General features: G+C 48.1%; 1 protein-coding gene across 1 annotated transcript in view; it reads right to left on the bottom strand.

Annotated features, from left to right (window-relative positions):
• PRPS2 (phosphoribosyl pyrophosphate synthetase 2) overlaps positions 1–14,431 on the bottom strand; it is a 37,754-nt gene that overhangs the window by 11,461 nt on the left and 11,862 nt on the right. The window contains exon 3 of the mRNA XM_041741761.1: positions 47–145. Within this exon, the coding sequence (XP_041597695.1) occupies positions 47–145 (99 nt within the window). The remainder of the gene's footprint in view (positions 1–46; positions 146–14,431) is intronic.

The following is a 14,431-nucleotide window of genomic DNA, read 5'->3' as shown; positions in this document are numbered from 1 at the left end:
TTAAGCCCCCGATCCCCACCAAGGGCAAGGAAGAAAATGCTGGAACCTGGATCTGAGAAGCATGCAGGTCCATGGTGATGATGTGATCGGCCCCAGCGACCGAGAGCATATTGGCCACAAGTTTCGCAGAAATCGGAGCTCGGCTCTAAAACATAAAGATGGAGATTTTATAACAGGAAAAGAGAAGGGAAGAGATGCATTAATAAAATTAACATGTCATTTAAGACTTTAAATTATTTGATTATTAATAACAAGAAAATTACATTCTCAGAACGGAAGATATGCATTCCATTTTATTCGCCCAATGTTGACGACTTACGTACACTGCTGCAAGACAATGTGCTTGACACTGGGTAGAGAGAACAAATATCAAAGAAGGAAACAAATATATACATGTTAACATCACTTTTTATATAATTCAAATAGTGACAACTGTGCAGAATAAAAGGTACCGAGAGGGGATCCCTGGGTGGCTCAGTGGTTTAGCACCTGCCTTCGGCCCAGGGTGCGTGATCCTGGGGACCCGGGATCAAGTCCCACGCTGGGCTCCCTGCATGGAGCCTGCTTCTCCCTCTGCCTGTGTCTCTGCCTCTCTCTCTCTCTCTCATGAATAAATAAATAGAATATTTATTAAATAAATAAATAAATAAATAAAAGGTACCGAGGATAGCATGAAGGGCATCCAGTTTAAGGAGACTGGTAACCAGAAGCCCCTCGGAGGAAACTACTTTTAAGGTGTGGCCGGCAGAGAGGAGAGAGGAGAGACCAGTGTTCCAGAAAAAAGCAACATGTGTGACATCACAGAGGCCGAGATGTTACATCCAGGGACCGCAAGAAGTCCAGTGTGGCCACAGGCTGGTCCGGGATGGAGTGTAAGGGGATGCTGAGAAGGGAGCCAGAGCCTCCCCTGCACAGCCCTGAGAGCCCAGGCCAGCTCCTAAAGACTTGATGTACTACAGCTGGAAGCTCGTAGCATCACAAATTCAACGAAAACCAGACTGAACAAAGAACACCATACGGCAATCAAGAATTTGCTACTTCAAAGAAGGGATGCCAGGTGATTTATTGTCACTGTTATCCTCTTTAAAACTAACCTAACTTCTCCATAGCTTTAGTTTCTGTATCATAAATCCTGGACCATGGCTGTCTACATCAAAAAAAAAAAAAAAAAAAGAAAAGAAAAGAAAATACACAGAAGAGACTACACAGACATAGATTAAACCCAGGAAAAGAGGTCGGCATTTTACCGTAAACAGTAATATTCTCATACACCAACCCTAAAATATATAAGCTGAAAAGAGTTCATTCGGACTCACACAATGTTGTCAATTACACCTCAAAATTGAAACAAAAAAAAAAAATTTCATTCCCAACAGTCACAAACGATGCCCATTAAATACACAAGAGTGTATTCATGTAAAAACACACGGGAAGGAATTACGTCATAATGTTGAGATCATTTAGGTTTTCTCTTAACACACCATACTGAAGAAAACCTTCTAGTTCCTAACAGCCTTCCCAACTTCCCCCTGGCCTCCCTCAAAAGCCTACTTCTCCTCTGTCTTCCGCGCTTGCTATACAGTCTTGCCACACCTTCCTCGTTTGTCTCTAATTCTCTTTCATTCCCGAAGAAACCCATCCTCGCCGGTAGAGTGACTGGCAGTGTCTGTGTTTAAGGTTAGGATTACTCGGTGATCAGAGGCTGAGATGCAGAGAGGACCCCCGATGGCTCCGGGGCTGGGGAGCAAACAGGTGCAGCACCCTCCGAGCTGTTAGGCCGCACTGCTTTGTCAACGACCCTGGGGTTTTAAGGGCACGTTTTCTCCTGGATTTTGAGCTTCGCGCCTTGTGTCTGAGCTCTCCAGGCTTTACTTGGGATCTATTTAGGTCCTTGGTTGTACCAGTATTCCATCGGATTCCTTGTGGAATCAGGCTGTTCGTGAAACACGTCTATGAAACGGGATCCCAATCATCAAAATGCTCTGAGGGGGATCCCTGGGTGGCACAGCGGTTTGGCGCCTGCCTTTGGCCCAGGGCGTGATCCTGGAGACCCGGGATCGAGTCCCACATCAGGCTCCCGGTGCATGGAGCCTGCTTCTCCCTCCGCCTGTGTCTCTGCCTCTCTCTTTCTCTCTGTGACTATCATAAATAAATAAAAATTAAAAAACAAAACAAAACGCTCTGAGGGCACGCCAGCCCCTCCAACTGGGGCTCCAAGCCAGTTTTATGTTTAAAACCTGTGGTCCCGCCACATGCACACTTATAAAGAAATGGACTGGCTTAACCAGGAGCAATTTAGAACTTCAATGGCCATTATGGGGAACTTTCGATCTCTCCAAACTTAATTTTCTCAAAGTTGAATTGGACAACCACCATGATTCTAAAACGGAATGGGATTTCTATTTTAATTGGTATTTTGAAGCTTCCAAACACTCTCAGGAATATAAAATTGCCTCTCTCCAACATATGCTTTATAAACTAAATGAGGTAAACAATTTAAAAAAAAGGGGGGGGGGCTTCTGGGGCCTCTTCACCCTGCCCCCCAGACCCGAGGCAGCCATCCTGTGCTCAGGCCCCACCCCCGGGGCATCATCTTCTCTCTGCACCTCTCATCTCCTCTGCTCTCACCTGCTAATCCTTTGGCCGAACCTTCCTTTCATCACAATCTCCCTCTGCTCTCTCCTCTCCTGAAGCAATTAAAACTTGCCCCTTAAAAACAACAACAAAAAAAAACAAAACAAAAAACAAACAAAAAAACTTGCCCCTTTAATGTAAAGTCTCCTAAGGACCTAAACAGACCCAAATTTCTTATGTTCCCTGGCCTACTGCTGAACTTCCAGCCATAGCTATAGGGTTTCCTAAAATGACGGAGGGACCCCCACAGCTTTGCTGAAGAATTTAAAGCATGATTCGAACTAACCACCTTGGTTTCTCAGGTTTGTATCAGTTGGTGCACGTGCTTGCTGGTGAGGGCCGGGCCAGACAGTGGATGGAACTAGCCCAGTGGGGAGATCCTGAGCAGGATTTTAGACAAACAGACCCCTATCCTTTGGCAAGACGCTAGAAAGCTGGCTGGAGATCTCCACTGAAAAATTATAATGGCTTTTCCTAAGCCTGTTGACTGGAACAAAATTGAGGCTTACACACAAAATTTGATGGATCTGTTTGTGATTAGTATAATCGACTCCAAACTGTCTTTAATGAAAATTCTGGTCTTCCTTTAGATGCTGAAGCCATCGGGGTAACATTTAATTCTATGTTATTAATGACTGCTCTAGGATCTTTCCCTTTTAGTTAAAAGGACCAGGATGGAATGAGAAACTGCGTCCATTTCAGATTTGACTAACCTGGCAAACCACCTTGCTCACACCCTAGATGAGTTACCCAGAGGAAAGAGCAGTGAAATTTTCGATATTTGGCTCCAGCAAATGAAGGCCCCCAACCCAAACTGGAAGAGTAGTTTCTGCTATGATTTCAAGGAACCAGGACACTGGGAAAAGATTTTGTTGCAAATAAATGTAAGTGGTTCAGGCGCCTTCAGCCCTCTCGCCAACCTTCCCAACGTCCTAATTCCCAATGATGAGTGTACAGAGCAAGATGGAGTCACTCATGTCCAGCAGGAGCCTGTGTCAAGCAATGACACAAGCACTAAGCATACTACAGCCATAAGGTATCGCCAAGACCAGCATCAAGTGACACCCCAGAACCCATTACAGGCAGAAGCATTGAAGGTCTGCTTTGATAATCACATTCTAGGGGTTATTAAAATCTCCTGGGTCCTCAAGTTGGGCACCTTGAGGTCCCCGAAGGTACTTCATCCTTTAAATTATTCATTGATTTGTCCTTCCGTACTACTCTATTAGCTAGCTCTTTGCCTGTCCTGGTCTAACTGTGAGATGGTTTTCATCAGTAAGATGGGAACCTCCACAGTGGGCACCCGGGACCCTAATGGCTTTACATTTTTAGGGTCCTTCAGATCCATGATTACATCTCCCAGGGTCCTGGTACTGAGCTTCTTCCTTTTTTTTTTTTTTTTTAAAGATTTTCTTTATTTACTCATGAGAGGCACAGAGAGAGAGGCAGAGACACAGGCAGAGGGAGAAGCAGGCTCCTCGCAGGGAGCCCGATGCGGAACTCGATCCCGGGACCCCAGTATCATGCCCCGAGCCAAAGGCAGATGCCCAACCGCTGAGCCACCCAGGCGTCCCATTCTTTCTGACTTCTAACTCCATGGGGTAGGGTAGCCCGGGTCTTCTGTACAGAATACAAGAGGTCTCAGGCCTCTTGGCCCTTTTCACCTTCCACTTTAGGCACCTACCTAAGGCCCACATCTTTCTTCCCTTTTTGTGACCCAGCAGCTGCCATATACAATTTCTTAACTATGTAGAGCTCTATTTCCCACTTATACTTAGCAGATTTATACACATTTCCTCACAATTTTCCTTCACATGGCTCTGCCAAGTTAGAGATTACTGGGGCCAGTAGTGGCATGTATTTTTGCAAGATCCCCGAATGTTTTAATTCTTCTCTGCCCCCCAAGCACCTTTCTGAGGCATTCTCCCTTGGTCTCAGCTCTGGCTAGTTCCACCTCATGCCTGGGGGTGCAAGGGGTGAGCCCCAGACCGCCCTCCGCTGCTGACTGCTTCCTGCAGGGCGCTGGGCTTGGCCTCACCTACGTGTGCCCAGCCCTTAGGATCTCACCACTTAGGACCTCACCCTGCGTGAGACGTCTGCAAAGTCTACGGTCACATACGTTCACTCTCTGATTTAATCCTTTTAGTGCTGTTATGCTCAATTCAAGCAGGACTCCGGGGGGCTTTTCTGACTCTTCTGAATTTTCTAACACCCGAGGAGTCGAGGACACGGAATCCTGCGAGCCAGGCCAGCGGTCCTGAGCACGATCCGAGACACACCTGCGGGCTGTGTCTCTCCACGGTGTCAGTCACCGAGCAAAGGCAACGCGATTGTGAAGCAGGTGAGGAGTCCACACTCCAGGACACCCCACCATGTGGCTAGCTCGGCTTCTTACACGGCACGCAGAGCGGGGCAGAAGCCAAGCCACACGGTGAACCAGAGGAGGGGCAGGGGGCAGGACGTTCCTGGGCCAAACATGAAGTCGGGCTGTGGGCGCACCCGAGCTGGGGCGTCGGTGGGTCCGGTGGAGGGGCTCAGTTCTGTTGGGGGACACATTGGGCACAGCCCTTGGCGGCGGCTGCCTTTTCCGAGTGCTTAGACAGAGGGGTCATTCTCAGGAGTCTGACGTTGCTGCAAAAGTCCTCTCTTGCTAAAGGGATTTAATCACCAGTCCTGGGCCCCTGCAGACCTCCTCTGCTTCTGCCTGGTATCGGTTCTGGGGTGTCGTCAGCTGGTGCTGGTCTCGGTGCTGTCTGGTCGCTGCACTGCCCTTAACTGCTCGCATCATTGCTTGACATGAGTGACTCCATCTTGCTGTCCGCAACGGGGCCACCAGGAACTACAGGGGCTCTTCCCAATCCTCCCTCTAATGAGCTTGCAGAAACTACTACCCAGATTGGGAATAAACCTGTGTCTGTCCTTACTGACACCAGAACTGCACTCTGGGGGCTATAAAGCAGCCCCGGCCTTGGGGTACTGAAACAAGTCCAAATGGGGGGGCGGGGGATGTTGTCTGGAAAATCTCACCAGGCTCCAGTCTCTGCACATACTCCTTTTTGTCTCGGCCCTTTGATGGAGAGATACACACCCCTTCTTCCCTACTTCCTCTGCCCATATGCATTTACACGGCTGAGATTGCTTAGAAAAATATGCCGGAATTGCTTTCTTCCAAACAAGGAAAATGATTCTAGAATTTGACAGTAGTAACCAAAATAGCCAACAGGGGGAAACAAATGACCCGCTGGCATCTTTTCTACGCTCCATCTCGGAGAGCACTATAGCAGAGACTGGGGGCCCTGATCATTTATTCCTACTGAATCAGCTACCATCCTCTTTATGGGCAAAATCTCCAACTGATATTGGCAGAACCCACACTGTGCCTCCCATGAGGATTCAAATCAATCCCTAGAATTAATTAATACCCTATAAACAAAGAAGCCCTTCAGGGCATCGAGCCCACAATAGAGATTACAAGGCTCAGGGCCTCATGTCCCTGTGACACCCCAATTTGAGAAAACCCAAGGGCTGAGAATGGAGGTGTGTCCAGCACCTCCAAGCAATAAATACCACTGGCATCCCTTGACACCCTGTCGTTCCCAACCCGCAGGCGTTACTGACATCCATTCCCCCTGAAAGCACATTCTTCACTGTGACTGACCCGTGCGGTGCATTTTTCCCGTTGATAAGGACAGCCAGCATCTCTTTCACTTGGGCAGAACGGCAAGACACCCAGACGGTGACACCCCAGGGTTACAGAGTCCTTCTTAACTTTTCACAAACCTTAAAAGCGGATTTGGAAGCTACAAAGTTTTCTGCAGGCCCTACCTTGTCACAATACACAGACCATTTGCTGCTGTCCCCCTCCTCAAAACCTCTTCCCAGAAAGACAGCATGCACCTGTTACAACTTTTGGTCTTAGGGACCTCTGGGTGGCTCAGCGGTTTAGCGCCGCCTTCAGCCCAGGGCATGACCCTGGAGACCTGGGATCGAGTCCCATGTCGGGCTCCCTGCATGACGCCTGCTTCTCCCTCTGCCTGTCTCTTTGTGTCTCTCACGAATAAATAAATAAAAATCCTAAAAAACAAACATAGAAGTCTCCAAAGAAAAACTGCAGTTTGTTCAAAGTCAGGTTTGATGTCTCAAGTATGTGATCTCAGAACACGAGCCAGATTTGGATCCGGGTAGACTCCAAGGCATCCTGAATTTCCCAAAACCTAAAACTAAGAGCCAGTTATGAGGCTTTCTTGGACTGGCTGGCTTTTGCTGAACTTGGGGTTCCCAACTTCTCTTTCACGCTTCTATGCGCTTTACTGAAAACTGACAAACCTAACCCTGTTTTTTTTTAAAAGATTTTATTTATTAATGAGAGAGAGAGAGAGAGAGAGAGAGAGAGAGAGAGAGAGAGGGAGAAGCAGGTTCCATGCAGGGAGCCCGACGTGGGACTCGATCCCAGGTCTCCAGGATCAGGCCCTGGGCTGAAGGCGGTGCTAAACCACTGAGCTACCTGGGCTGCCCACCTAACCCTGTTCTTTGTAAAGGGGGGGGGATGACAGAGTCTCGGGGACTTGAAAAGCCAGGTCTAACAAAGGCCCTGTCCTTGGGCACCCCGATCACCAACCTGCCCTTTTCTTCTCCATACACAGGAGGTACGGGAATGCCCTTGAGTGCTCACCCACAAGCGTCACCCCAGGGGGTTGTGCAGCTGGCAACCAGACCCTGTGGCTCCTGTGGCTCCGGGCTATCCCCCCCCCCCGGCCTCAGGGCCATTCCTGCCACCGGCCTCTTAGTTAAGGCCACTTTAGAAAGTCCTGCGGGTGGCCCTGCCCCGTCCCTGTGTGCCCTGCAACAGACGCCCTCCTTGATTCTCAATCACACTCAACACTTGGCCAGTCACCTCGTCCGATGACATCCTCCTCCGTCCAATGACATCCTCCAGCTGACTGCTGCTCCCCGCAGCAGCCTCCCTCTGCCACCCTCCTGCCCCTTCCACTGATGAAACCCCTCCCGACTGCTTAAGGCCACAGGTGACCTTCTGACTGGCCGGGACAAGTGACAGGGACTCCTCTAGCCGGTGCAGGCTTTTCAATGGTTCTGAAACAGTAAAAATGGCAAATCCCCCGCAGGGCATGCTATCTCGGCTCCCTCTGAAGTCACTGAGGCTTGTCACCTCTGCCTTCAGCGACCTCAGCCAACAAGGCTGGCTTCTACACTCGGACTCAAGCCTGTATCTTCGCCAAGGGCAAAACCACAAACATTTAAACTGACAGTATGCCTTTGGGGTGGCTCATGATTTTGGAATGTTAATGGCAGCAATGAGGTTTCCTTATTCTCTAGTGGGGTTAAGATGAAAAACGGCTCCTATGGGGGCACCTGGGGGGCTCAGGTCATGATCTCAGGGTCCTAGGATTGAGCCCTCTGTCTGGGCTCCCTGCTCCGTTGGGCGTCTCCTTCTCCCTCTCCTGGCTCATGCTATCTTGCTCTCATATAAATAAAATCTTTTTTAAAAAATGACTCCTATGTCCAAAATTTATTAGGTGCCATACTTTTGCCAGCAGCTCTGGCTATGAAGGTTCCCAGACATTCCAGACTCAGTTGCAAGCCCAAGGACATCACTTTGCTGTATTTCCACCAAAAAATACTGCTCTCGAGGAGCCTGATAGCCAGACCCCTGTCATGTTCCAAAGGGATGTCCTTTCAAATTAGAAAAATTGACCGGAGAGATGCCCAACAATTAGGCCCAGAAAAGGAGAAACGATATTGGAAATCTAATAACTGTCGCTTCGATGAAGAAAGCAAGCTCTGGTTTGGACCAAATAACAATCTGGTCTGACCAGAAATTCTACAATTCCCACTGCTTCCAACTGCACATGCATTAAATCATTGGTCTACTGACAAAATGAGAGTGTTCATGATGGGATATTGATGGGAAAATACTAAAAAGGCCGCAAAAAGGGTCTCCTTGACTTTGCTTGTTCCACCTGTCCAAAGTACAATCGTGGGAAGCCTCGCCCTACTGCCCCTGGTGTCTCAGGTTGCTCAACGGGGAAACTGTGTCTTGCAGATGGACCTCACGCAGCCCCCCCACCTCGTGGGTACAAGCACGGTTTAGTCATGGTCTGTCTATTTTCTTACTGGACTGAAGCTTCCCTAGCAGGTAGGCCAGTGCCTCTTAGGTGGCTAAAACTCCGTAAAAAAAAATAATAATAATAATAACCCCTACCCGGGGAACCCATTTTACAGGTCAGGTGCCTCTACAAGTCTGTGCTGTGTGGCCAGTTTTACATAAACATTTTCATTGTGCGTCCCATCCCCGATCCTCAGGGCTGTTCGAATGTGCTGAGGACACTAATGTTAGGACTCGAGTGGCAAAGTTTATAGACTCTCCAAATCCCTTGGCCAAAGGCATTCCCGTTAGTCCTTCTAGATCTCATGTCCTCCTCTCTTTTGGGACTTATGCGCTCTCGCTCTTGGAGACAGTCCTAGGACGCCCATGCATGTGGCCCCTGCCTCTTATTTAAACCCTCAGCTGACAAAGAGAGAGATCTTCAATATTAAAAAGGTCTAGTTGCCGCTATTAAAAATCACCACGCTCTCTGGTGATCTCTTCACTGTGCACTCTGAGCAGACCATGATCCTCAGTCCTCACACTTCCCAACCTGGGCAATCTGTCTACTAGAAAGGACACCTCCAAAAAGATTCTTCAGCCTCGCTGCGCACCAACCTCTGTGCTGCCAAACTCCAGGGAACAGATTCATGGGGGTGTCTGGGTGGCTCAGATGATTGAGTGCCTGCCTTCAGCTGGGGTTATGATCTCCAAGTCCTGGGACGGAGCCCCCCATCGGGCTCCCTGCTCAACGGGGAGTCTGCTTCTTCCTCTTCCTCTCCTCCTGTCTGCACTCTCTCTCTCTCAAATGAATAAATTTAAAAATCTTAAAAAAAAAAAAAAGGAATTGACTCCTGAATCCATGTTGACACATCTAAAGAAACCACCACACCTCGACTGGACCTGCATACCATCTGATGATGTGAAAGTAAAGATTTTCCCGGAATTGGAACAGACAACATCCGGAGAGACCCCTTTCCCAAGCCATCCAGACCAGGCCTGTATAGTTTTTCTCACTGTTGCTTCTTGCATCTTTTTTTGTGGCAAGAAAATGCCCTTTATCTGCCATTTCCCAATTTCTTGCACACACACACAAAAAAAAACCCTTTTGAAACAGAAACAGCCTCATTAGGAACCTGTGAGTGTTTCCACAGAGTTACAAGGTCCAGAATTCACACGGCTTTCTTTTATCTAAACTGTTAACTGACCCTGGATTCTTATCCAAATTCATAGTTGAGGAATTCACAACTTTACAGACTATTACTGATAACACACGTGGTTCTAAACAGCTCTTTTGAGATAACAACACTGTTTCTAAAATGCCCTTGAAGTTTTGCTGTTCTTGCAAAAAGGGTTCATTAACCGCTGCTTCATGTTTATACGTGTCCTGTAGCCTCCCGAATGCATGCTCGGTTTTTCCCTCCAGTGCACTCTTGCACTATTTTGTCTCATAGCCACTTGAGGAGGCAACTTTCTGGAGGCAAATGTGACTCGGGATGGCCTTCACAGGGAGAAGCCTTTCTTCCCTAAATCCAAAGAAGAGCCAATAAGTATTTTCAGACCGAGGGTTCTGGTTTAGAACCAACACGCAGTTTGGAACAGACACGTTGCTCTGGACTGGGTACCTGTTGTCTATCCATCGTTTGCAGAAAGGACAGGCCCTGTAGGCTGATGTCGGCCCCGTGCTCACAATCCAAAGATACAGACGTCAGATGGGCAACGCCTGAGCCTTCGTCTCTTCTAACTCTCCCTGTGCTCGGTGTGGCTTAAGTGGTTTCCGACTGCTACGCACTTGCCCTCCGTGACGGGAGACCTGACGACCAGGAAACGTCCATCCTGGCCCCAGGAGGTCAAACCACTAAATATAAAGAACCTGATTGCTGATCAGAGAGGCTTCCAAGGAAAGATCTTGATCAAAAGAGGAAAATAAGGACGTCAGTAACGGGAACCCTCTCTAAAACGGAGCCTGGAGCGCTCAAGCCCTCCCAGGCCTAGTCAATGGCAGACCCAACGGCAAGAGGGTGACTTGACCTTGCACGGGGATACCGCTCGATCCCTCCACTGCTCCAGCAGGAGGAGGAATTTTCCTTATTTCTGGCAACAGCTCCGCCGATGAAAAGCCACCATACTGCAAACTCCCAGATTCCTAACGGTCCTCCCAACTTCCCCGTTTGCTCCTTCAAAAGTGTCCCTCTCCTTCATCCTCTGGACTTACCAATGCCTTTTTTTTTTTTTTTTAAGTTCTCGAATAAATCTACCTTTTGCTGGGAAAATAACTGGCACTTTTACTTTTAAGGTTAGCAATACATGTGTAACAAACACACGCACAGACACATTTTTTCCAACACACAAGGAATGAGAAACACACCCCAAAATGTTAACTTTCCAGAAAGTGAAATTACAGGGAAATATTCTATTTTTACATTTTTCAACTTTTTCCACGAACTACATATTATAATTCATGTTTTCATCGTTTAATTCCCTGTTCTGGAGGGCCTGGGTGGCTTACTCGGGTTAGGCATCTGCCTTTGGTTCAGGTCACGATCTCAGAGCCCTGGGATCAAGCCCCAAGTCAGGCTCCCCGCTCAGTGGGGAGCCTGCTCCTCCCCCTGCTTGTGCTCTCTCTTGCTCTCTAATAAATAAAATCCTTTTTTAAAAAAATTACATAAAAAAATATTTCCCATGTTCTGTTCCACGTTGCCTTGGGATAAAAAGACCCTGACCAGTATGGCTCTAGTTCCTGTGAGCTGTTTCTCCACGCCGCAGCTCCAAGGGTCCTCCCCGCGCCCTACTCTCTCCCTCTTCTAGAGAACAATTTAAGACTTGCTGTTTATACCCACATGTCTGCCTGGCTCCCATGCTGCTACTGCATTTGACCCTCCCAGATCTGGTTCAAATCTCCAAATGTTGCGATGCTCTGAGAACTCCAGATAGAAATGGTCTGTCCACCTGAAAAGGGACACTGCCTTGGCTGAGCCCTCGGCCTCTACCCCTGGGGCCCACCTTACGCCATCCGCTGGAAGTTTGACATTAGAAGATGTAATACATACGGGTGTCATAGTTCACAACTAGCCTAGGCATCCCTCGAGGGCAAATAATTGGTTTTGGAGATTTTCACATCCTCTGCGGCACACAGCTCTGTATCTTAAATATTAGCTCCTAAATATCCTAAGTATTAAATATCCTAAGTATTAGTTCCTCGCTAAATACTTAACAGAATCTACATCATGTCGAGTTTTCAAGGCTTGGTTATTTGCCTCAGTGACTGAATTATTCATTCTAACATGATTTCAGCATAATTAAAAGAATGAATTGATCACTGGGACTTCTTTGTAATAGAATGCGATTCTCCATGCTAATCAAAGTGGGGCTGTTCCTATAATTTTGTAACTGGCAAAAACATTCCTCGTGGCATCCAGCCTTTCCCGCTCCTGAGATCCAAAACACAGGTAATTTCTAAATTCATACTTTCTGATTTCCTTCTCCAGATCTTGTTTATAAATCTGCGTTCTGTACTATGGATTTGGCTCAATACCCAACTGAATCTTGCAGGAAAGAGGATTCGCAAGTTAACTCACTTTACAGCCACTAACAGATCAGTATGACATTTCCACAAAGGTAGCGTCAAGGTACAATAGCCAAAAGTAAAATGTTCAACTCCCCAGATAAAACACGGAGAAAGGTCAAACATTTTGTGAGCCAGTCCAATCGTGACAAAGACTTCCAGATAGTCCAGATCTTATTCATTGTATCAGAAGCCACCCTGCGAAAAGCATAAATTTGGGATGCCTGTGGGTGGCTCAGCGGTTTAGCGCCTGCCTTCAACCCAGAGCATGATCCTGGAGTCCCAGGATCGAGGCCCACGTCGGGCTCCCTGCGGGGAGCCTGCTTCTCCCTCTGCCTCTCTCTCTCCCCACCACGGTGTCTCTCATGAATACATAAAATCTTTAAAAAAAAAAAAAGCATAGATTTGATGAGCTTCATAAATTTCTAAGACTGGAGAAACCAATGTCAGGGCAAATGTTCCCAATTTTTCCAGTTAAAAAAAAAAATGAAAACAATTTGATAATTGAAACGAGAACATAATCTTGAAAATGACTGTGAAAAAAGCTACAAGTTCTCTACCCTGTCAGAAGTAATGCTTCCCAGCTTTGCCCACGTCACACTGTTTGTACCGGGGAAGGAAGCTGGCAATCACCGCGTGTCCACCGTAGCAGGCATCAGCCAGCTGCGGCCCGTAAGACCAGCCCAGCCTGTGGTCTGTTTTTGTACAACCTGTGGGCTAAGAATAAGAACAGTTTCTATGTTTTTAAGAGGCTGAAAAGCATCTGAAGAATGTTTTGTGACATTTGAAAAGCTTATAAAATTCTTATTTCCATGTCCATAAACGAAATCTTACTGGAACACAGAGAGACCCCACCCCCCTCACTTCCGTACCTTATGTGCTGTTTTCATGCCAAAATGGTAGGGCTGACCTATTGCAAGAGATCTGGTGGTCCATGAAGTCTGAAAACTTGACACCTGGTTCTTTTGGGGAAAAAAAGGCTGCCTACCCATGGATTTATTACACACTATATGCATTTTAGAAACAGTGACAAACGCTATCCTTACTTTACACACGAGAAGGCTAAACACACACAGAGTTTAAGCTACTGTTCCAAAGGACACGCTGAGTGAATAATGGGGCTGAAATTCAAACCCGAGTCCACTTGTTTCCCAAGTTGTAACCCCAGAGCTCAGATGACGCTACAGCCACGCATTTTACAATCCACCCTACGTCACCTGCCTTCCTGCGGGTCAGCGCCAGCCTGTGCTGGTGTGTCATGATTTATGGAGCCGTTCCTTCACCGGCAGAACTAGGCCCCGGTTTCTCGCACACCCCGATGGAGCCAAAAATAAAACTTTACAGATGTGCGGGGTGTGATTAAAAAAGAAGCAGTACGATTAAAAATAATGAAGCAGGTTTGGAATATGGTTAAAAGGCTCTGGCTTTTTCTGGGCCTCTTGGCAGGGAACTCTGAACCTCACAGGCAGCACGGTCCTGTGGGAGGGAAGAGGGCGAGGGCAAGGGCAATCTGGGTTTGGGGGCCCAGGAGGGGTGGCGGTGGCGCTACCCGGGGTTCCTCCTGCGGCGGAGGAGGATTTTCTTCCTGAGGCCCGACAGCGGGTATGGCCCATGACTTCTGGTCATATTCAAACACTACACAGAGGCAGCCCGGGTGGCTCAGCAGTTTAGTGCCTGCCTTTGGTCCAGCGTGTGATCCTGGGGTCCTGGGATCGAGTCCCACATCGGGCTCCCTGCATGGAGCCTGCTTCTCCCTCTGCCTGTGTCTCTGCCTCTCTCTCTGTGTCTCTCATGAATAAATAAATAAAATCTTTAAAAAACACAAACCAAACACCACACGGCCTTCGGCCTAGCTGCGCAGAGCACAAAGGGGGAAGGAGGGCTCCCCCTCCATCCTGGGTCTCACCTCAGCCCAACAGTGACAAACGTCGCTAGTGTGCTCCCAGGCTCAGGCTATTTCCCTCAGCACCTGCCAAATCCCCGTGATAATCGCTTCAAGCGGGAGATTTCACGGACATGAGAAGCCAAGTGGAGACAGAAGCAGAGGCTGGAGGGCTGTGCCTCAAGCCCAGGAGCGAGGCAGCCCCCGACACGCAGGGCTCGGCGCCGGCTAGATAGAGACCCCGGCC

The sequence above is a fragment of the Vulpes lagopus genome, chromosome X (assembly GCF_018345385.1).
Source record: "Vulpes lagopus strain Blue_001 chromosome X, ASM1834538v1, whole genome shotgun sequence".
Taxonomy (NCBI): Eukaryota; Metazoa; Chordata; class Mammalia; order Carnivora; family Canidae; genus Vulpes; species Vulpes lagopus.
The sequence above is the reverse complement of the archived record's forward strand: the minus strand, read 5'-3'. Positions and strand labels throughout refer to the sequence as shown.